The sequence below is a fragment of the Vipera ursinii genome, assembly GCF_947247035.1.
Source record: "Vipera ursinii genome assembly, chromosome: 3".
Lineage (NCBI taxonomy): Eukaryota > Metazoa > Chordata > Lepidosauria > Squamata > Viperidae > Vipera > Vipera ursinii.
Window position 1 is genome coordinate 15,766,802 of NC_139516.1, and position 23,556 is coordinate 15,790,357.

Consider the following 23,556-nt stretch of genomic DNA (forward strand, 5'->3'; position numbering starts at 1 on the left):
AAAGAAGAGGGACCACCGGATCTGGCGTTGGTTCAAATTCCGAGCGGTCTGCAGGCTTTCCAGATTCTTGTGGTCCGTCCGGACCTCGATTTGATGCCGCGCCCCCTCCAGATGATGCCTCCAAGCCTCGAACGCCGCCTTGATGGCCAGCAGCTCCTTCTCCCAGATGGTATAGTTGCGCTCCGAGGGATTCAATTTCCGTGAGTGATACGCGCAAGGGAAAAGGGTACCGTTGGGCGTCGCTGCCTGGAGTAACACGGCCCCAATGGCAATGTCGGAGGCGTCCGCCTCCACGACAAACGGCCGTTGCGGGTCAGGATGCTTCAAGATGGGCTCCTTCATGAAGGCGTCCTTCAAAGCTTGGAACGCCTGTTGTTCGGGGGCGTTCCACTGGAACCGAGTCTTCTTCTGCAGGAGCCGGGTGAGGGGGGCTGTCAAGGCAGCAAAGCCAGGGATGAATGTCCGATAGTAGTTGGCAAATCCAAGAAGTCGCTGAATATCCTTCACGCGACGCGGGGGTTGCCAACTCTGCAACGACTCAACTTTACTCGGTTCCATGGCGATGCCCTCAGGAGAAATGCGGTGACCCAAGAAATCAATGGTCACCTGGTAGAACTGGCACTTCTCCAACTTGGCAAACAGCCGATGTTTCCGGAGGCGCTGCAGGACCTGACGGAGATGCTGATGATGCGCTTCACGCGACGGGGAGTAAATCAGGATGTCGTCCAGGTAAATCACAACAAACTGGTCCAACAGATCCCGAAAGATGTCATTCATAAAATGCTGAAACACCGCGGGGGCGTTGGTCAGGCCAAACGGCATCACCGTGTACTCGAAATGTCCATAGCGAGTACCAAACGCCGTCTTCCACTCATCACCCGGCCGAACCCTGACGAGGTTGTAAGCTCCACGCACTGCAAACTTGGGAAGGTGACCAAGTTCTGAGACCAATAGATCTGTGGATCATGCGCCCGGAGCCACGCCAGTCCCAAGACCACGGGGAAGTGCAGATCCGAAGTGACGTAGAACTGAATGGCCTCCACATGGGTACTGATGGCCATACACACGGGTTGCGTGGCGGCCGTGATAGGCCCGGACAGGAGCACTCGACCATCGATGGTCTCCACAAGCATGGGCGGATCCACTGGACACTGGGGAACAGCCCATTTGGCCACAAAGGCCGAATCCATAAAGTTAGTGGTAGCCCCAGAGTCAATTAAGGCATGGACCGGAATCCCCTCTGGCTTGCCAGGAAGGATCAGTCGTGCCTCCAAAATCAAATGCCGTGGAGGTTCACAGGCACCGTCGGAACAACGTCGCTCGGTGTGGATGTTGTGGGTCGCCGATCTTTCACACCGTCTAGATCGGGCTCGGGCCGTTTCCCGATAGCAAAGCAGGGGACTTTCTCGGGGCAGGCTTGGTCACTGACGCCCGCTGACGCTTCTTCGGGCAAGAAGCAGCCAAATGTCCAGGGTCCCCACAGTAAAAACACAACCCCTCCGATCGTCGTCTGTCCATTTCCGTCACCGATAGACGGGACCTGGCGGCACCCAGCTCCATTGGCTCCTCCCTCTGGACTGGGGGCTCACGCACAACAGGGGCGGCAGGGGTCTGTGGGGTGGCACGGCGACTCTTACGCTGCTGCAGCCGGGCATCGATCCGCAGACAAAGATGGATCAGCCCATTCAGGTCTGAGGGAATGTCCACGCGGGCCAGCTCATCCAACATCTCCTCTGACAAGCCATCCTGAAAGGCATCCACGAGCGCAGCCTCATTCCAGGCGGAATCCTGGCTAAGCAGCCGGAAATCGCTGATATAGGCCTGTAGAGGGCGCTGACCCTGCCTCAAAGCTTTCAGGCGTCGGGTGGCCGTCTGCGCCTTAATCGGGTCCTCGTACATGAGGCGCATATGGTCACAAAACCCCCCAAAGTTATCCAACAAAGGGCTAGGCTGTGCCAACAGAGGCGTGCCCCAACGAGCTGCATCTCCCGACAGAAGGCTCAATACGAATCCCACCTTATCTCGGTCAGTGGGGAAATCAGCTGCTCTCACGCTGATATAAAGCTGGCATTGTCCCAGGAAGGCAGGAAACAGTTCTGGTTTACCAGCAAATTTATCCGGCATAGCTATCTGACATTTCCTCCTGGGTGGGGGGGCAGCATGTACCTGAGCCTGCAGTTGTGCCACCTGAGTGGCCAGCAAGGTGAGTTGCTGGTTGAGCTGGGCATTCTCGGCAAGAAGCTGCTCCATCGTAGTATTAAGGGGTGGGTGGCTGAAAGCAAACTGTTCTGAACCAGCCCTCTTCTCGCACCCCTAATCAAAAGAAGAGTCTGGAAAGCGTCCAAGACCAAAAGGCTTCTGCCAAGTTTTAATTACACTGTTACAAGAATACAAGAGCTTGACTTCTCAAACGGAAAAGTTGCTTTCAGCAACCAGCCCCTCCCCAAACACTTCTTTTATAGAGAGCTCAGGGCGTGGTCTCCCTGTGCCTCCTCCCGAGGAGTCCCATAGCCTTTCTTTGTTTGTCCCTGCTTGTCTGCCTCCTGCGTCGGGCGTCCTTGAACAGGGCCAGCTGTGGGTCATCATCCTCCGCACTCTCGGGCTCACACAGCTGAGAAGAGGTTCCCGGCTGAGGACTCTGCAAAGTCTCCAAATCATCATCAGCCGGTTCGTTTCCCTCCTCCCCCACATCTGAGTCCTCCGATACATCGGACCCGGCTGTCGGACCCACAGGCTGGCCCTGAGTCACAACACTGACCTCGGAAGGATGGAAGGTTGAGTCACCCTCCAGCCCCATCAGGATCAAACTCCAAGTTAGGCTGCAATACTGCGTTCTAACCACTGTGCCTCCAGGGCCCTTGATGGTTGCTTCTGTATTAGATTTCATGAATTCTTATGCAAGATGCTTTCGTTAAGCTGCTTTGAAAGCCACTAGGGCTATAAAATAGATATCAACTTTTTAATTTTAAAAAAGTTTTAATTTTAAAAAATCTACTACCCCAATAAGGTTTATCTATCACAATATTCTTCTCTGAAAAGAGGTTTTGACTGGAGTCCGCAATCAGCTGATTAAGCAATGAAAGGTAATACAAGCTGTAAAAATTCAGAAATGCTACGCACTAAAAAACTAGAGTTGTACCAATATCCAGATGTTTCAAATCTGGTCACTGCCCAGCAACCGTAATCTAAAGCAGAAACCACACACACTATATTTAATCATTATTTCCTACCCCACAGGAGATGCAATCAAAGCAATTTAAGCCTTTTCCCTTCCAAATGGGAAAGCAACAAGCTTGTGTGCAGACCATCCCTTCTGCACACACCCTAGCAGACATCCAAGGCAAGTGATTAAAGAGAAGGTTCTTTCAATGGTTCAAGGGAGTTTATTATTAGGGCAACAAGATAAATTAGGGGGAATGGGGAAAGAAGAGAGAGAGAAAAATAGCTGCCTTTACTCCATGTGCACAATATATTTACTCTGCATTTGCAATAATCAACGTATAGTACAAGAATGATTTGCATCCAAATGCTACAGTGAGGGTGGAAAAAATATAATCTAGGGCTATGCATGCCATATAGCTTGACAGCATCCCTTTGATGGCCCCAAGAGTTCCTTCTCCAGAATGTGTGACACTGACATTTTCAGTCTTCTTCTGTTTTTCAGTTAGGGAGGAAAAAGTGTGCCAAATGCTATGGAAATACTTAACATCAGCATTTGATCCCTAAAAACCCCCAACAAAACAAAACAAAATCACTTTTGAAATACCAAGTTGGTATTATGTTATGTCACATAAAGTGTCACGGTTACAGGAGTTCTATACCCTTTTTTGCCACAGGGTTAGTTGTTCCTATTAAGTATTGCATCTAGCCATCCATCCGTCACTGTCTCCCTTCCCATTTTTCCCAGAAAAAATAATTGTCCAAAGGCTCTTGAAGACATGTCCATCAGCATGCCCACCAAAGCACTTCATTGCTATGAAAAAGCTGCCACTCATCTATTAGAACAAATCTCAGCAATCGCAGATCTCAGTAATTTTATACACATATACTGTGTACACATATTTATTTTTAGTGATTCTTTCACAAACTTTGAGTCTGGATATTGATGTCTGTTAAGCCAGTCTCTTTCAGGTCTAATTTTCATTTAAAATATAGGCATTGATCAGAATTTGAAAAGAAAGTCAGACTTCTTCCAACATGCCAAATAATAATTACAATTTAATGATACAAACACTCATAACCTCTATTTCCAATAATTTTTTAAAGATGATAATACAGTAATTAATTCAACAATGTCTGTAACTGATTTCTTTCAATCACCTAACAATCAAGTAACCTCAATGAAGAGTTCAATTGCAAGGATGTTTAAATTTGTTTTGTGAATCACCAGAAATAAAGATGAGAACCTCTACGGCTAAAGCAATCATCTGTAAATAAAATCAGTGCAATAAACGAAACCTAAACTATCAATAAATCATCTTCTATTGACCTCTGTGTTTCAAACTCTAAAGCTCTGCATTTACAGCAGCAGTAAAAACAAAACAAATTTAAAAACCACGCTGTTCCATGCTCTGTTCATTCTGAATGTGGACAATCACAGAATTTATGTTACCCTGAATATCTATGAACTATGAAAAGTCAAGGCTGTCCATATTGCAAGGTTATTGAGTGGGTTTCTTCAGACAAATTAAGTCACAAATGTCACTGTTTGATACAGGCACTTCAGCTGCTGAAAACATTTCTAAGAAGTGTGCTTGGGAAATGGAGATTATGGAATACAGCATTGACTTTATTGTCAGGTGCAAGCAAACAGATCCATATATGCAGAGTTCAAGCTAATACTTCAACATATTCTGACTATTACACAGAAATCTCCCCAGACTGCTTTCTTTCTTTTGGGAACAGAAAGATAAGACTCTATGGAGAAAGTATCTAGATTTGGGTGGGAATACTGAGACCCTCAGAATAAACAACAGAGTAATTTTGTCAACAAAGTTCCTTAAAAAGTAGGACCACATAAGTGAAACTGAAAAAACAGGAAAACAAAATCCGAGTTCTAAAGACAGATTTCAATTTGGCTAAAAGTAAAAAGCTTTGCGCTTGAATGAATTTTACTGGGCTGCCAAGACTCCCACTGAATAAATAACTAATGTCCTTTTTTTCAATAACCACATGCATCCAAAATCAAAACAAGGCAGCGAGGATAAGTATTTCCTTAACTCACAACTGCAATCTAGTTAGCCAATATTAAAGCTTTGTTACACAGGATTTAAGATAAAGGAACACAGGACAAAAAGTAGAGTAAGAGTGAGAGTGAGAGAGAGAGTGAGAAAGAGAGAACAATTGGGGGTCAGGACAAGGAGGTAACATACCTTGTGACAAGTTTCAGTTTTAATTTCTTTGAGTGCGCGTTCGGAAAACACACATCCACAGTTACGTAGGAAGCAAAAGCTGAGAAAACCAAAGGGAAAGATTAAGTAGATTGAACACATAGGTCTTAGTCCAGCTAAAGCAGCAGCTTCCAATCTTTCTATACCCTGCACCCCTAGAAAGCTTCTGATATATTCTCGCACCCCTTACAAATGTTCAAAATAAAGGCAATGAATTATGCATATACACGATAATTTTGAAAACTCCCTGGAATATTGTCTCGCACTCCCGGTGGGAATCCCTGAGCTAAAGCAACTCTGACTAGAACAGCAATTCTATACAGGTAGTCCTCAACTTATGACCAAAATTGAGCCCAAAATTTCTGTTGCTAAGTAAGACATTTGTTAAGTGAGTTTGGCCCCATTTTACAATCTTGCTTGCACAGTTGTTAAGTGAATCACTACAGCTGTTAAGTTGGTAACAGGGTTGTTAAGTGAATCTGGCTTCCCCATTGTCTTGGTCAGAAAAGGTGATCACATGACCGCAGGACACTGCAACCATCCTAAGTATGAGTCAGTTGCCAAAACATCTGAATTCTGATCACGTGACTCTGGGGATGCTGCAAATCGTTGTAAATGAGAAAATGGTCATAAGTCACTTCTTTCATCCCATTGTAACTTTGAATGGTCATTAAATGAATTGTTGTAAGTCGACGACTACCTGTATGTTTTAAGCTAGTAACAAGACCTACAGAATTCATGTATACTTATTTCTATGAAAACATGTAAGGGATCACACTGTAGATTTATTTTATTTATTTATTTTATTATATTTATATACCGCCCTTTCCCGAAGGACTCAGGGCGGTTTACAGGGTGATTAAAACAAAAAATACAAAAGTTAAAAACAGATTTAAAAAATTATATCCGTCCCTGAACAAATAAAACCCTAGTAAAAATTAAAATTAAAATTAAAATTCTCAGCCTGGGCCAGAGAGCTCGAAGAGCCAGGTCTTCAGGTCCCGGCGAAACGAACAGAGGTCGGGGGCGGTCCTAAGCTCCACTGAAAGCTGGTTCCAAAGGACAGGCGCACCCACTGAGAAGGCCCTATCCCTGGGTGTTGTCCGCCGGCAGTCTCTTACTGGCGGTAGCCTGAGAAGATCCTCCCTGTGGGAGCGCACTGGACAAAGGAAGCTTGATGCCGGCAGCAGGTGTTCCCTCAGATAACCCGGACCCAAGCCATTTAGGGCTTTATAGGTCATCACCAGCACCTTGAATCTCACCCGGAGGGCAACCAGGAGCAAATGCAGCTCGCGGAGTAGAGGTGTTACATGGGAGTATCGGGAAACCCCCATCACAACTCGCGCAGCCGCATTCTGCACCAGCTGAAGCCTCCGAGTGGTCCTCAAAGGCAGCCCCATGTAGAGAGTGTTGCAGTAGTCTAAACGGGAGGTCACGAGCGCATGAGTGACTGTGTGTAGGGCATCTCGGTCCAGATAGGGTCGCAACTGGCGCACCAGGCGAACCTGGGCAAAAGCCCCCCTGGTCACGGCTAATATATGGTCTTCAAAATTGAGTCGTGAATCCAGGAGGACGCCCAAGTTGTGAGCCCTATCAACGGGGGGTAACACCTCACCCCCCATCGTTAGAGGTGGACTAGTCTGGTTAGCCCGAGATGCCGATATGCACAGCCACTCAGTCTTGGCAGGATTGAGACGAAGCCTGTTTCTCCCCATCCAGACCTGGACCGCCTCCAGGCAACGGGACATCACGGCGAGGGCATCGCTGGGTTGGTTCAGGGTGGAAAGAAAAAGTTGGGTATCATCAGCATACTGATGATACCCCACCCCAAAACCACGAATGATCTCACCCAGCGGCTTCATATAGATGTTGAACAGGAGGGGCGAGAGAACCGACCCCTGAGAAACTCCACAAACGAGAGGCCTCGGAGCGGATCTCTGCCCTCCCGTCAACACCGACTGCGAACGGCCCAGGAGATAGGAGGAGAACCACTGTAAAACGGTGCCTCCCACTCCCAACCCCATGAGACGCCGCAGTAGGATACCATGGTCGATGGTATCAAAAGCCGCTGAGAGATCTAATAGGACCAGGACAGAGGAACAACCCCTGTCCCGAGCCTGCCAGAGATCATTCACCAGCGCGACCAATACTGTCTCCGTGCTGTATCCGGGCCTGAAACCCGATTGGTACGGGTCCAGATAATCAGTTTCCTCCAGGAACAGTGGAAGCTGATGCGCCACCACACTCTCAACAACCTTCGCCAAAAAGCGAAGGTTGGAGATTGGACGATAGTTATTTAAAACAGCCGGGTCCAGGGCAGGCTTTTTGAGGAGGGGTCTCACCACTGCCTCCTTCAAGGCGGCAGGAAAGACACCCTCCTTCAAAGAAGCAGTTATTACTGCCTGGAACCAGCCTCGTGTCTCCTCCCGGGCTGCATAAACCAGCCAGGAGGGACACGGATCCAACAAACAGGTGGTGGTGCTCAGCCTCCCCATGATCCTGTCCACATCATCAGGGGAAACAGGATTGAACTCAGTCCAGATAACATGCTCAAGACCGTCCGATTCCTCCACGTCAGACTCTGCCCAGTCAGAGTCCAGACCGGCCCGGATCTGAGCGATTTTGTCCACCAGATGATGACTAAACTTCTCGGCTCGTCCCTGCAAGGGATCCTCCCTCACCTCCTGGTTAAGGAGGGAGCGAGTCACCCTAAACAGGGCGGCCGGGCGATTATCTGCGGACGTGATGACGGCAGCGAAGTAATTAGACTTCGCCGTCCTCATCGCCGCAATATAAGACCTTATAAAGGTTCTTAACTGCATTCGGTCAGATTCGGATCGGCTGGACCTCCAACCGCTCTCTAGACCCCGTCTCCGATGCTTCATCTCCCGGAGCTCCGCAGAGAACTACGGAGCCCAACGGGATCTGCGCTGAGTCAGAGGTCGCAAGGGTAAAACACAGTCAAGTGCCCCAGCAGCCACCCTTTCCCAGGCATCCACCAAGGCATCGACTGGGCTGTGGGTGAGGGCGATAGGTATAGACCCAAGCGCCCTCTGGAACCGTTCAGGGTCCATTAGGTGCCTGGGGCGGAACCACCTGGTCGGTTCCGCAGCCCAGCGGTGGGGGGTGGCATAACGGAAGACCAGCCGCAAAAGATAGTGATCGGACCATGACAGGGGAACAATGGTTGGTGAACCCCCTCCCAGATCATCCAACCACTGTCCAGACAGGAACACCAGGTCGAGAGTGTGACCCCCCACATGAGTCGGGCCCTGAATCACTTGGATCAGGCCCATGGCCGTCATGGAAGCCATGAACTCCCGAGCTAACTCAGACGACCCTCCCAGTGAAGGCAAATTGAAGTCCCCCAGAACTATAAGCCTGGGGAACTCCACCGCCAACCCTGAGAGGGTGTCGAGCAGCTCGGGCAGGGCTGTTGCCACACAGCTGGGCGCCAGGTATGTGAGCAACCAGCCCAACTGAGCCTGAGGGCCACATCTCAAGAGGAGGGACTCACTCCCAGCCATCTGGACAATGGTGGTCTCCCGCGGGCATAAAGTCTCCCGAACAATGTGACACAGGCTAATTTTTAATCAAAGGTATTTTCAAAGGTTTCCTAGTTTCAAAGGTATCCTAGTTGCAATGTTGTATACTCCTTGTCAGGAATTAAATCTTGTTGCAAGGCCAAATTTTCTAAGCAAATCTCTGACTAGCAACAATCGGCAGATGGAGAAGGGAAGTCATATCCTATTGCAGCAAAATTTTCCCCAGAGCTTACTGAACAGACAAAACAAGGGAATATTACTCCCACACTCCATTTTAATATGGTGCAGGCATAATATAAATAAAGCTCATATTCTTACAAGATGAAGTTTCTGGGAAATCAAATATGAACACTATTTTTAAAAATATTTTCAACAAGCTTAATCAACTACTTGCTTTTGAAAAGTATGGCTTTTGGTGCATGCTCAACTCAAAAACTTTTACTTTCTATTTGCATTCAGAAAAAAATATTTTATGCTTTTGGCAAAACCGCCAGTTGATCTTTCTGTACTTCCCAGAATACCTGTGTAGTTAACATAGGTTAATATGTGGTAATATGAATATTTTAAGGGAAAAAAACATTGCAAGAGTACAATATTTGCTGTTGCATTTCAGTACACCAATAAACACCAGTGCCTCTTTACTTCCATCGACATGGATGTTTTTTAGATTTAACATTTTCTTTGCCAATTGTTAAAATATTGGGTTACAGATAGATCCAGACATTTCAGACCTAAGCCTGTAAGTCATTCTTGGATGAGATTCACAAACATTCATCAATAAATTTGATTTCTCCAATAATGTCAAGGTAATGATTTTGAAAATTAATGATTTGTATTTGCAAAAAAGCACTACTGAATACATTGATAACTGTACAGCAACAAGTTCTAAGGCTGCTGTAAACAACCTACTGTAAATACTAAAGATTGCGCAATCATATGTTTGGCTTACAGTGAAGGGAAAAGGGGGGGGGGGGGTTTAACAAGGATATGAATAAGGGAGAGCCAAGCATGACAGCATTTTCCAGGACCTAACAGTAAAACCAGTGAGAATGGTGCTTACTGCCGCATATGTTTATTTCTGAAAAAGTGTATTCAAAAGTAATTGGGAATCTGGCAGTTTCTTATGTTTGTGAGAACAGAAACATGCAGGAAGGGGGGGGGAATGTAAGATCACCTTCAGTGTGTATTTTCTGTCTTATTTGAAGTTTCTAATTTGTATCTACATTACTCTTCATTTTAACACACAATTGTATAATTAGATAATCAATTTCATAATTTATACTACTGATAATAAATTATCTGCATTTGCCTTGAAGCCATTTGGTGTTATATTACAGGCTTTTTAAAACTACGCTCCATGGAGTTCATAAGAGACTAAAGACAAAAGATGAAAAGAAGAAGAAGAGTTCACTCAAGTACAACCAATTTCCAAGTTTATTAGTTTTGCTCCTTCTCTAGCAGTTCCAGAATTTCTTTAATTTTTTAATTAAAAAAATAAGCCAATCAAACCCGTCAAGTGAACAATTGGCTATTTAGTGCAATCAGTGTGTTTTTTGTTGTGTACATTAGAGAAATTTCTACCTGACAGAATTAGAACTTTCAATCATTGTTTAAAAATATCATGATGGATGTTTTCTGAATTGGAACAGAGATGGAGAGGGAATTGTGTCAAATCTTACCACAGATTTGTACATAAGTAATGTCATATTAACATTTTTATACTTAATTTTTTCTGAACGATATTTGACATAGAATATTGTTTTTCACAGGGATATTATCTTCACTGAGCTATTTATTAGTACCTCATCAAACACTTGGAGTCATACATAGTCATATTTTTTGCATTTGTATGTATTACTTCTATTAAACAGTTTTTATAACATTGGGATTTCAATTACACTTTACATCCTCTATTTTTATAGTTTGGAAAGATCATGGAACAGAAAAAGCAATCTTTTTATGAAAAAGGCCACATTTAAAAAAAGGCAGCAAAGCATATTATTTATAACCTAATTAAAATGAACACACTTACCGATGCCTTCCATTCATTTCCAATCCAACTACAGGGCAAATAAAACGTGCACTTTGGATGTCATCATATTTATCCCCTTTTGTATTACCCTTGTCACCAGTCCAAGCTGGATTGTCTGAGAGATTCAATTCTATGACATTCTGCAACAAATGAACAATACTTTATGTAACTTGTTTTGACACTATGATAAAGGAAGTATCACCTAAATTGGAAGACAACAGTAGAGTATGAAAAATACAAATATTCTAGAAGAAAATATATAGGGTATAGATGCAAGCAGGCAGTTTCTGGCAAGTCAGTGAGATCACACTTAATAGAAAGCATTCTATGTTCCTGATGATGTACTATGGCTTCAGCATTGCTAGGAGTGATTCTAACATATAGCACAGCTTTTAGGATCGCCTCCATTTTCTTTCAGCAAGTTAAGAAAGGGATAATAGAACTGTTTCTGACTTCAGGCCAAGTCTGAAGCATAAGACAATGTCTTTGGGAAACAGGCAGTTTCTGGTGATAAAAGCATTTTTCTTGAATTAGGTTAAACCACATCAATGGACCTTTATAAGTTTAAAAGGGTCTGATTCTGGAAAAAAGCATGAGGGAAGGAGAAAAAGCAATCTTTACAAGAAGAATTATGACTGTGTTTAGGCATAAGAAGCAAAAAGAAGGCAGCGTAGATAACAAGCAAGTAGCCTGACAGTATATATTTACGTCACAGAAGCAAAAAAGAAACATGCTGGTATTTGTTTTTGGAAGAAAATGCATCTCACATATCCCCTTTTATATAAAAAAACATACTGCATAAATAAGATGCTTCAGAGTTTCATTAATACCAAGGAAGTTTATGTCAAGAAAATACAGAGAAATTTTGTGGCACTCTGCTTAACTTGTATACTATAATCATTAACATGTATTTTAAACACATTAACATACCTTAATACTCTTGATATGGGATGCAGCTTCCACAAGGACTTTATCAGAAGATTTATCCAGCAAAAATTCAATGACTGCATCTTTGTTATAAAGTCTATAGCAAAAAAATATATTATGAAAAATAGGTTAACTTTCTAATTCAAACTTATTCAAAACATGTGACTTTGTCTGAAAAAGAATTTAAAGTGTAATATTACCTGCCAAGTTCACAAGCTACTATAGGTCGGCTTAACTTTTCTTGACTTAGAGTGCAATAGTACCATTGGGCTACTAATTCTGCATTTTTGTCAACCTGAGGAATATAACAAATTATATACAATTTTAGAAAAAGAAATATTATTGTTAAATTCAAAATCTTTGTACTTACATGTAATTTTTTTTGCCCCATTTGGATTTGCAAAGTTGTCCCATACACGGAAAAATTACAGTTGGTCAACTAAGCTACATATATACTTCTTTATTGAAAGTCTATGTAACACAGAATAGATATTACTGTGTGCCTTGATCTATGTAGATTTTCCAAGACTTTCCAAGACTTTCCAAGATTTTCCAAGTCCAAGACTATACTGGCTTTTTAGTTGCTGCTTCACATCATACCAGTTACTTTCAGAATGCTACATTTCTACTTTATAAGCGTAAAATGATTTTTTATTTTATTATCAAATATTTATATCTCCCTACTCTTTGTGACCCTGGCAGCACCCAGATAAAAACATGGACAGCATTAATACTGTAGTGGACTCCAGAAGATGGTAGAGGACAGGAAGGCCTGGAGGAATGTTGTCCATAGGGTCGCGATGGGTCGGACACAACTTCGCAGCTAACAACAACAAAAAAACAAAACAAAAAAAGTGGCACAAACCAAGCAACAACCAACAAACCCATTCTACCCAGAAAGGGGCTTCAATCACCCTCACAAAAAATGAAGTAACCACAGAAATAAGCAAATGCCCACAGCATAATGTATTTCTGCGTTTCTTTCATCATGCTTATTGGAGTTAAAACGTAAGTCTGGCTGCCGACACAGCGACAAGTACATGCTCATCTGGATATTTGTAATGTCGAAGAACAAGTTATAATCTCACATTTTGAGTTGGTGAAAAGCCTTACCCCAATTCAACACTTACTCTGACATGGCCTTTTTCTATCTTGTGGCCAACCTCCTCGAACATTTGAAACTATGTGGACCGTACCCCACCCACACCTCCTCATTAAAAAGAAAAGCTTGCCGTTTCAATCAAACCGATTCCTAGCTCCCTCTCTATTCCTGGAATTACTTTTCCCATAAGCAAGTTAACGTTATGAAACTCGATGAAACTCCTGTCTGCTATACTTGCAAAAAGGACCCAAACTCAAGTAGTGGATCTATCTAGGCCACCATTTTTCTACTCCGGGACGGAACACACCACCCGCCGGAGCTTCTCCTTTCTCACTCCGGCCTCACCTTCTCCACCTTAGGAGGGCCCTTCACCAGCTCGTGCCGCTTCGGGATTGTTCCTCCATCGCAACCCATTTCGCCTTCAACTCGCTTTCTGTAAGTTCCGGGTTGCCAAGCAGAAAGACGCTTCCGGTCAGATGACCCGAGCTTTCCGGCGCAGAACGGCGGGCAAGGCGTGATGACGTTTGCAGTTACGTTACTCGGGTAACCTAGTAACGAAGCGGCTTCCCAAGGCGGAAGTTTCTCCTTAGGCCTGTATTCGCCCTATACAGTGAGACACAAATTAGACAACCACACGTTACTCTAGGGCAGGGGTCTTCAAACTTGGCCCTTTTACGACTTGTGGACTTCACCTCCCAGAATTCCTCAGCCAGGGTACCTGGCTGAGGAATTCTGGGAGTTGAAGTCCACAAGCTGTAAAAGGGCCAAGTTTGAAGACCCCTGGCTCTAGGGCAGTGTTTCTCAATCTTGGCAACTGGAAGATGTGTGGACTTCAGCTTCAAGCGTGGCTGAGGAGTTCTGGGAGTCGAAGTCCAGACATCTTCCACTCGCCAAGGTGGAGAAACGCTGCCCTATTTGCCCTGTGCTCGTTCAAGCCGGTAGGTTTGAATTCAGGAGTCAGAATTTCGTGCGAATTCACTAACCTGGGTTTTATGGTTGAGGCAGTATGGGGATGATGATGTAAAACTAAGATTCTGATCCCAGCCACAGTTAACTGGGCAGATTTAACAGAATAACAGAGCTGGAAGGGACCTTAAAGGTCTTCTAGTCCAACCTGCTCAAGCAGGAGACCCTATACCAGGGGTAGGCAACCTCGGCTCTTTTATGACTCATGGACTTCAACTCCCAGAATTCCTGAGCCAGCTGTGCTGGCTCAGGAATTCTGGGAGTTGAAGTCCATGAGTCATAAAAGAGCCGAGGTTGCCTACCCTTGCCCTATACCATTCTGGACAAATGGATGTCCAATTTCTTATTAAAAATCTCTAGTTTTGGAGCACCCATAACCAGAAGCCATCCCACTGATTAATTGTTCTAACTGTCATGAAATTTCTCCTTATTTCTAGGTTAGTTTTCTCCTTCATTAGCTTCTTCTTGTTCTGTCTTCAGGTAAGCACCATGGGACTTTCAGTGGAGGAATAATAGGAAGGATCTGGTGGTAAGGTGTGATTGTACACACTTTTGATTGGTGGTGAATTTAAACTTTATGTACATTTCTATGATCTGTAAAGTTGAACTTAACAAATAACAAAATATTTGATTTCTGGAGCTCAGCATTTGGAGTTCTTGGTGCTGAGTTTGATTGTTTCCTTGAAGACATTTTATTCCCCAACTAAGTTACATCATCAGTGCCAATGAATGTGGGGTTTGTCCCTGTTTATAAATAGTTTGCCCTGCCAATGTTGGTGAGAGTGTAGTTTTCTTCTTGGTAGTTCCTTGATTAGGATATTAGGTGATTCTTTGGTTGTTCGTGTAGTGTTGATCCCTGCTTATTTGAATATGGGAATGTGTTCTTTCTGATTCCTTCCTAGGTTTTTTTCATTTATTTACTCTTTCGAATGATGTGTAAATGTGGCTTATCTCTATGTGTCTATTGAGACTAATTTGTCTGCGGGCCAAGCTTCCCTGAATTCCCTAGCATTTTGATTGGGTTTGATCTAAGATTAATAATAGTTTGATTGAAACGCTGGCTCATTCTGTCCATTTATTGTGAGATGAAAGAGTTTTCATCATGAAAAGAAACAACCAAGCTCAGAGAGCCCCAAGAACTTCACAGTTCAACTATCAGATACATATATTTTTTTTAAATTGGCACTCAATATTTGATTTCCAGTGTTAAATATCATTCAGTCTAATGAGCTTGAAAAGATTTGTATTCACTGTAATGAATAGATTCCTTTAACACCAGCATGTGATACTTTTTGACAAAGCTTTAAAAAAAGTCAGGCTGTTTTAATTAATAGCAGAGAGAACTGAAAATCTTTAATAAGTTTTCTATTGAAGGTGGAAGGGTCAGTGTCTCCAATACTCTGTGTTTATATTTACACAATGTGTTTAATCAGGTCAGGTAGTGACTTTATGGACACAGCCATATAACATAGTAAATTCAGTTAGTGTTAACCTTGCTAACATTTCTTGTATGTTAGTGTGTTCATCATAGGCCATTTTGTGTGTGGTTCTGAGTATTATGTAAAGCCAAAAAATGGGTTAATTCAGTAAGCTGATAAAACAGTTCTATTCTTCCTGAACGTTTGGTAAAATTTTGTCTTTGGCACTAAAAAGAACAATATTATTGGTGTATGAACATGCTGGGGGAGGACTGAACATCATTTTATGAACTTCTGCTTACTCCTCATCACCATAAGAGCACACTCAGCTTTTCTCAAGGGCTAATTTATTGTTCATTCTTGCTGTTCATGGGACTTGAACTTGAATAATGGTCTTCAAATCCATAATTCAAAGTTATCTACCTTCTCCTGCTGTCTTAAAAGCAAGAGACAAATGGAACTTATTTGTTGTCAATCTCCCAGTCACTTAAATTGTGAGATAGGCAGTATATAAATTTGATAAATAAATAAACTGAAGTGGTTGCTTACACTTCAGTGCACAATGTATTCACAGTAAAATAAGACCTGGTTTATTGGCAAGGTAATATCATTTTTGTAGAAGTTACAAGAATTGAAATAGCTAATATCTGGAAGATATACAAGTACTGTGGACCCTTGTTATGTGGAGTTGATTTTGTCTAGCTCACAGATTGCAATGTACCCCAAGACATACCCTTGCACAAATGAAATAGAAAATTGTGCACACATTTCCAAGCCTTTTTTTTCTATTTTTAGGACTGTGATTGGGTAATGTATATTTGTCCTCTGTCTACTTCACCTGTAAATTTGCACTCATTTTTAAGGTATATTTGACCACCCACAACTGTGAGAATATACTATCTAATTCCTGAAATGTAGGATGCCATTCACATATAGTATATAATGAGAAAAAGCATAAATGCATGATTCTGATTCTTGGCTAAGCAATCCTACATGCACAAGGAAGGATTAATTGCACCTAATAGCTTTTTAATATATAATTAGGCAGTTCTTCGGAGGTTGTAAGTTTCTGCAAGATTCCCTTTTGTTTGTTGTCTTTGTTTTCCTTTTGATCTCTCATTGCATGACCACACAGAATAATGTCTTTTCTCATATTTGTGAACACTGCTCCTGTTTGAACTGTAAGTAAAATGCATGTTTGTTGATATGAAGATGATGCAATTCTTTAAAAGGGGCAATTGGCTCAAGGAAATGAGAAAGAAGAGAAATTAAGATAAATAACAGAGCTGAGACCAATTAGTAATCACAAGACTATTGAATACTTTCTATTCTTTACCATGCTTTTTGCTGCATAAATAATTCATACTACACTGTTACACGTGAAATCATGGTTAATCACAGTAGCATTTGCTCCATCTTAAGGAGTATGTCCCACCAAGTGGATGGTTGCAAGAATGGCTAATAGCTTGACCACTATTGCAACAATTCATAACAAATCCTCTGAACAACCCTAATCTTGTCATATCAATTGACTGTCAGGTTTTTATTAAATGTATATATTGGCACCACATCTCTATGGGGTAGAATGCTACAGTACTGTTACCTTCAAGCAGACAAACACACATGCTTTGTAATAATAAAAGGCCTATCATATCTAAAAAAATCGACACAGTTTTTGCGAACACGCTTAGAGTCTTAATGAAACATTATGCCTCAACAGAATGTACAGTTTAAAGAGTAATGGAGTTGCATAAACTGAACCTTGACCTCAAGCTACCTATGTTCAAGTGATGTCTGTATGCATGTTGAGGATGAATGTCAAGCTGATACAAATAAAAGCTTCTGGTCAAAAGATCTCTATATCAGGATTCTTGACAATGAGGAAGAATTTAATGATGTTTAACAGTTGAGAGAAGACACTCTTGCAGGCCTCTCACCCAACATTGTCTGGAACTGTATTAAGAGACACAGAGAGGGAAGTTGGCATACATCTCCACCTCCACGTGGATATACTTTATCCTGTTCAAGCATTACATCTACAATTGTCTTTTGAACTGTTCCAGTAGTCCTTCATTCCATCGTATCTCGAAATTGCTGCGTGAATTGAGATAATTCATCAGCTTGATCCTGAAGTTCTTTAACTGCCTCAGGACTTGGATATTTCATTGCAGCATTTTTGGTTGCAATTGCCAGACTTTTCAATAAGCCACAAAATGTGCTGCTACCACGCAAGACATCATTACGGTTGGCCTTTTCAAGGGCTTCCTGACACAAGGTATCCACCAACTTTTGGCCTACCATAATGATCAGCTTGCTCTTGGCTATGAAGATTTCTGGGGTCTGATTATCACTAAGAGTTTTGTGGAAAACACCAATGGCTTTCTGAACAGCTCCAAAATACAGCCTGGAGAGGTTGGAGAGTATCATTCTATTATCTGGATCTTGTTTACTCAGAGTCCTTTCTTTCATGGTAGGTGGAGAACTCTAGGGACAGAATGAAAAAAAAAGAAAAACATTGAGAATTCTTACTATAAACGTTCTGTAGCTTGTCCTGGAAATCCTTTCAACGGTTGCGCTGGTTGCAGGAAGATGCTTTACTCTAGTATAAGTGCTTCAAGGTGGGAAAGGCTGTTTAAAATGCTTATTCTCATCAGAATTATAAAGTATGTGGGAAATACTGCAAATAATAAGGTGGAAAGTTGCCTTAGCAAGCAAGCTATTTGTCCAACTAGCTCTGTATTGGCAGCAGCTCTCCAAAATGTCAAAGAACTGTCCCTTGCTTGTTAAGCTTTTATTAAATCTCTGTTGATTGCACATGGAAGCTTCTGCGTGCATAATGTGTGGTTTAACATTAAAATCACTTCCACAGTCTTTCCTAAACCATTTGAAGCACATCTGATTGATTTCCTGCAGACCTCAGAATGCTGAGATTAGATAAGAACACAAAGCGGTGCAGATCTCACAGGAACACAAATTTCCCTCATCTCCTTGCCACCCCAAAAGAAAATGACGCCACCTGATAACTGTTCAAAGACATATTTCTATCACTTGTTATGCATGCTGAGCTAATGTTTGCAAAACTAAAAATAAAGCTCTAACTATCCGTAATGGAATGAGGCTCACTAGCTCCCCTGCTGTGCTTCCTGTAATTGCAAAATCCCATGGTGACCTTAATAGCAGTTTTAAATATAATTTGGTTACATTCGTAGTGATCCGTTCCCAGCTTGATAAGGATTCAAGAGATGGCTAGGGAAGACGCTTGTGTGTTCTTCAGTTGTCTGGGAAATGGGCCAGCAGCCCACTGATACAGGGAGGGTGTGAATGAAAGAAACTGAAGAAGACTCTGCACTAGCAAGGTGAAAGAGAAAATTTAAGTTCTAATATTAAAATAATCCAATTGTTGGAATTTCTGTAATGGTATCCCTTTTTCAATAAATGTCAGTAAAAATTGTTTATGGATTCAGTTCAGTATGATGATTTTGGCTCTTCTAAAGCATTTCCTGACTTAAGACCACGCAAGTCCACCAACAGCATAAACCATTCACATACTATTGCAGCTGAGGAAGCACTGGGTAAAATTCAACTGTAAAGCTCAGCTATGCAGTAAATTTTCCTGAAAAATTTATTGGTCTTCCAGGCTATTGGCGTGGCCATGTTTTAGCGGAGTACTTCCACAGTCTCAGAAGGGCTGCAGACAGATAAGCAATCTGTAATTGTCCTAGGCCAGGGGTCTTCAAACATGGCCCTTTTATGACTTGTGGACTTCAACTCCCAGAATTCCTCAGCTAGGCACACTGGCTGAGGAATTCTGGGAGTTGAAGTCAACAAGTCATAAAAGGGCCAAGTTTGAAGACCCCTGGCCTAGGCACTCAAACCAGTTCCCATTACTACCCATTGTGTTAGTCCAGTGATGGCGAACCTTTTAGAGACTGAGTGCCCAAACTGCAACCCAAAACCCACTTATTTATCGCCGGATGCCAGGTGGGCATGGCCCACTGAGTAGGTGTGGCTGAGGTGGTCATGGCAGATTGGATGGGTGTGGCCAAGGTGGGTGTGGTCACCTCCATGTTGCTGGTGGGGAGGGATGCCTGTGGGGGGTGGGCAGGGATGGAGGGGGTCTCTGGCAGGTGGTGTGGTAGGCAGGAGGCTCCTCCTGTGGGGTGAGGTGAGGCAGGACAGGGGTGCCACTGCCATGGGGCAAGGCAAGGGCTGGGGTGGCTGCTGCCTGACACCATCAGCCCCTACACAGAAAGGCCAGCAAGCGCACAGGGGCCAATGGTGTCCATCAGCAGCCACAGCCTGCTGGCTCCTCGACCGGCACACTCTGGGGCTCCGCAGCCCGCCACCAGCAGTTCAAAGAAGCTGCCTCTGAGCTGGATGGCAGGCCAACAGCTGAGGAGGTGATGCAGTGGGTCATACCCACGAAAAGGAGAGCATGCGAGGCCAGGAGGGACGGGGGGAGGAGGAAAACCAGCCATGCCGGGATGCATCCGGCCACATGGGGCCTCGGTGAGTTAGCGGGCTGCTTGAAGAGGGACAGTTGCCATCTCCGGGGCATGGCGAAGGTGCCCACAGAGAGGGCTCTGAGTGCCACCTCTGGCACGCTTGCCATAGGTTCGCCACCACTGTGTTAGTCCACCCCTAGCCATTGCAGGTGTGTGGATTCAGCCACATTTTTTTTGTGCCTTCAAGTTAATGCTGATTCCTGTCAAATGCCTGGACAAGTCCTTGCAGTTTTCTGGGCAAGGTTTTTCTCCTTTTTATCTCCTTCGTGGGGCTCAGAGAAAGTGACTGGCCCAAGGTCACCCACTTGACTTTGTGCCCAAGGCACAAAATAGAACTCATGGTCTCCCAGTTTCCAACCTAGTGCCTCAACCACTACACCAAACTGGCTCTCAACCACATATTAATAACTTTAAAATATTGTCATTTGTACAGTAATTCTAACCACACCAACCTGTGGATGAGTAGAGCAGTCTTCAGGGACAGAAAGACTTGTCTCTGTTGAAGACAGATTATTTTGTTTTGCTTTGTCCAAACTATTTATTAGAACAGAATTATTTTCTCCTTGCTTCTCATGACTGAAGTTCTTCATTTTAAGCTCTACCCCAGCTTTAGAATCTTTGCTGTTTTTATCTTTGCAGCTCTTTTTGAAAAGTAGCTTCCCATTAGCTATAATAATAGATGAGAATCTCTTAATGTCTTCAGGAAGGGTCCGAGCCACCATAACAAACTGATCCAGATCATCTGGGTTACTCTGAGGTTTCTTAATAGCTAGAATCTCAAGTGACCACTTGCTTTTGTTTAAGGCGTCTCTGGTTTGTACCAGAATCTGAAAGGAATCGGAGAGAATATTCAGCTGTTTTTTAATTCTTGCCTGAAGCTTACTATCTGATCCCAAAGCTGCAATTCTTTCAATCGTTTGAGCAAATTTCAAAAACTCTCCCAAAGAGACTTTTATGTGATCAATTGCTCGGTGGATTTCCTCAATGTTTCCTTCTAAATATTCTTGGTATCGCCACTTACTGCTCACAAAGATCATTAGACTTGCAACTGAACTGGATACACTATGCTGCAGTTTAGTCAGGGTGTCTATAGCCAACTCAAGCTCCATAGCTGTGTCTTTGACAAGTTCTTCCGAAAACGTTGATGAAAAGGACTCGGTAGAAGAACTTGACAACGTGGATAGGGTGCTGGTCCTACTATTTTCACTGGAAACAGACAATCTATCTTGGTCCACATTGCATTCTGTGGATGATGGCAAAGGAATAATGTATGGGTTATCTCCTGAATTGTGATTATTTTCCTTCTGTTGTGCCAAAGCAATAGGCGTTCCTTTTGGAATATCATAATGAGTCAATTTCTGGCTCTCCTTTCCAGTCCTGGTAGACAAAACATTGGAAGGAACATCATAGTTGCTAGCTGGACGCTGCACAAACGTATCGCAGGTGGATGGTACATCATAAAGAGGAAGTTCTGGGCAAGTTAATTTCCTATGTATAGGTGGAATATTATATGATTTTAGATCTACTGATTTCCCTCTATTTATTGGAGATAATTTTTGTGCATCAGAATCAAACCTGCTTGGTGGTGTATCATAAAGTGCATGTCTCCGTGGGGAATGATTCTGAGAAATTTGTATTAATTTTGCTTTGTCTGGTGCCACAGGTACATCATAGATCCATTCTGATTTCCAAAGATTTGGTAAAGTTTTGTAATGCTTTTCTGTAGAATTAGCAATGGGTTTAGTTGATGGTGTTGGGATGACGTAAACCTGGAGAGGAGAACAAAGCATGATAGATTACTACTACTCCTTCATTTCTGTTCTCTTCTTTAATATTTGTATTCATATGTATAGAACAAAAAAAGTTTACACAAATAATAAACCAATACATAAGAAATGTAAAAATACCACAAGTAATCATACACTGGAGCAATTAGTAGTAGTAATCTCCCTCTTTGCTCCTTGTGTAAAGGATCTGCCTATATCAACCTCCACTTGACAACTGAGAGCAACACTTTATGGGCTAGATGATGTGAACTCAGAGGCAACCTCTTGACTACCAAAATTTCTGTAACCTACCCCCTGTGATTCCACTTGAAGTATGGTCAGGATTTTGATCCCTTCAAGATCCATGCTGTTTATTGAGAACTAATAGGCATTTCTTGCTGTTCCTGGTCAACAGCTGAGGATAGAGAAGTGCCAACCAATATTGCTAAGCTATTGGCAAGTAAATGACTCCTCCTCTTGATCTCTCAGTTTTGCACCTAAACATATCCATCTTAAAAAAGTAGTCATGGTGGATTGTTTCTACATAGTATGACACCATTACTCCATTGCCTTCAGATTGCTCTATTCTGGCATGATGGCTTTTTGTTACTCCAGCATTAGAGGATCAGATTGCTTGTTCAAGTATCCCCTTAGACAAGATCACCAACCTCAATGGAATGTAAGTTCTTCACTCTTGCAGGAAACAAACGTTCCTTGTTGAAGATTCGGTAGGGAGGAAAATTGTAGAATTTGTTGTGAGTTTATATGATCAGTGCGGACTTTAGTTAATCAGATTTGCATCACTTCCTGGTAAAAAGAAGCCCAAGGTCCAGAGAAAGTCCATATGCTATAATGTGTTTGCTTGTCTTTTAAGATGAGAGGAGACTTCAAGTTTTATTTTGAGAAAAACAGGGGTTTTTTTGTCCTGTGTGTTATTGGTGTTACACTTCATTTCTTCTCTGAAATAGTCATTGATTAATGGGCACTAGGAAGCATTTGGATTTCACAGGCCTGATATAAATCCAAGCTTACACCCCAGCCTTTTGCAGTTTATATTTTAATTGCTTGCTCCTACTCCAAATCCTGCCCCCTCTGAATTTCAAAAGGTACACTTTGTATGTAGATCTGAGTTCCCCATAGACCCCACAATCTGCCTCTTGAACAATTAACAGAGCTTCACATAACTGTATGATTCAGAACAACATATTTATTTAAGTATGATCAAACTTACATCTTCCACTGCAGAGTCTTGCCATGGGCAAAATCTTGGCTTTTCAGGATTTGATGGGATATCATAAAGTTGCTGCACCTTTTCTGGGCACCATTCTATGAAAGGAACTGTTCTGGAGTCCTTTCTAGAAAATGGTGGAGTGGCAAGGCCCTAATGAAAGAGTTCAACATAAAAAAAACCCGGTTACCACTAGCCATTCATTTATATGTTTCCTTCAGCTGATAAACAATTATACAGAGTTTCTTTGATTTGGTTCTCATTTGCATATTTAGATGAACGCTGGGCCAAAGGAATGAGAGCATGGATATCTACAGCACCTACAACAGTTTCCTCCAGCCAGACCTCTTCTTGATGGGTGAGTTTGCACATCTGTCAGATCCAACCAGAGTTTAAAGCATCAAGTGAGGAAAGATAATAATAATAATAATAATAATAATAATAATAATAATAATAATAATAATAATAATAATAATAACAATAACAAGAAGAAGAAGAAGAAGAAGAAGAAGAAGAAGAAGAAGAAGAAGAAGGAGGAGGAGGAGGAGGAGGAGGAGGAGGAGGAGGAGGAGGAGGAGGAGGAGGAGGAGGAAGGGACCTTGGAGGTCATCTAGTCCAACCCCCTGCTCAGGCAGGAAACCCTATACCATTTCAGGCAAATGACTGTCCAGTCTCCT

The 23,556-nt window shown here is 42.8% G+C and overlaps 2 protein-coding genes across 2 annotated transcripts in view; both read right to left on the bottom strand.

Moving 5' to 3' along the window:
* Positions 1-13,462, bottom strand: part of RTF2 (replication termination factor 2) — a 74,343-nt gene extending 60,881 nt beyond the window's left edge. The window contains exons 1-5 of the mRNA XM_083357440.1: positions 13,342-13,462; positions 12,095-12,189; positions 11,898-11,991; positions 10,968-11,107; positions 5,373-5,451 (exon numbers count right to left, since the gene is read on the bottom strand). Of these exons, the coding sequence (XP_083213566.1) occupies positions 5,373-5,451; positions 10,968-11,107; positions 11,898-11,991; positions 12,095-12,189; positions 13,342-13,410 (477 nt within the window). The 5' untranslated portion in view covers positions 13,411-13,462. The remainder of the gene's footprint in view (positions 1-5,372; positions 5,452-10,967; positions 11,108-11,897; positions 11,992-12,094; positions 12,190-13,341) is intronic.
* A 3,352-nt stretch (positions 13,463-16,814) lies between these two features.
* CASS4 (Cas scaffold protein family member 4) overlaps positions 16,815-23,556 on the bottom strand; it is a 37,755-nt gene continuing 31,013 nt past the window's right edge. The window contains exons 4-6 of the mRNA XM_083357453.1: positions 22,883-23,032; positions 20,338-21,654; positions 16,815-17,864 (exon numbers count right to left, since the gene is read on the bottom strand). Of these exons, the coding sequence (XP_083213579.1) occupies positions 17,451-17,864; positions 20,338-21,654; positions 22,883-23,032 (1,881 nt within the window). The 3' untranslated portion in view covers positions 16,815-17,450. The remainder of the gene's footprint in view (positions 17,865-20,337; positions 21,655-22,882; positions 23,033-23,556) is intronic.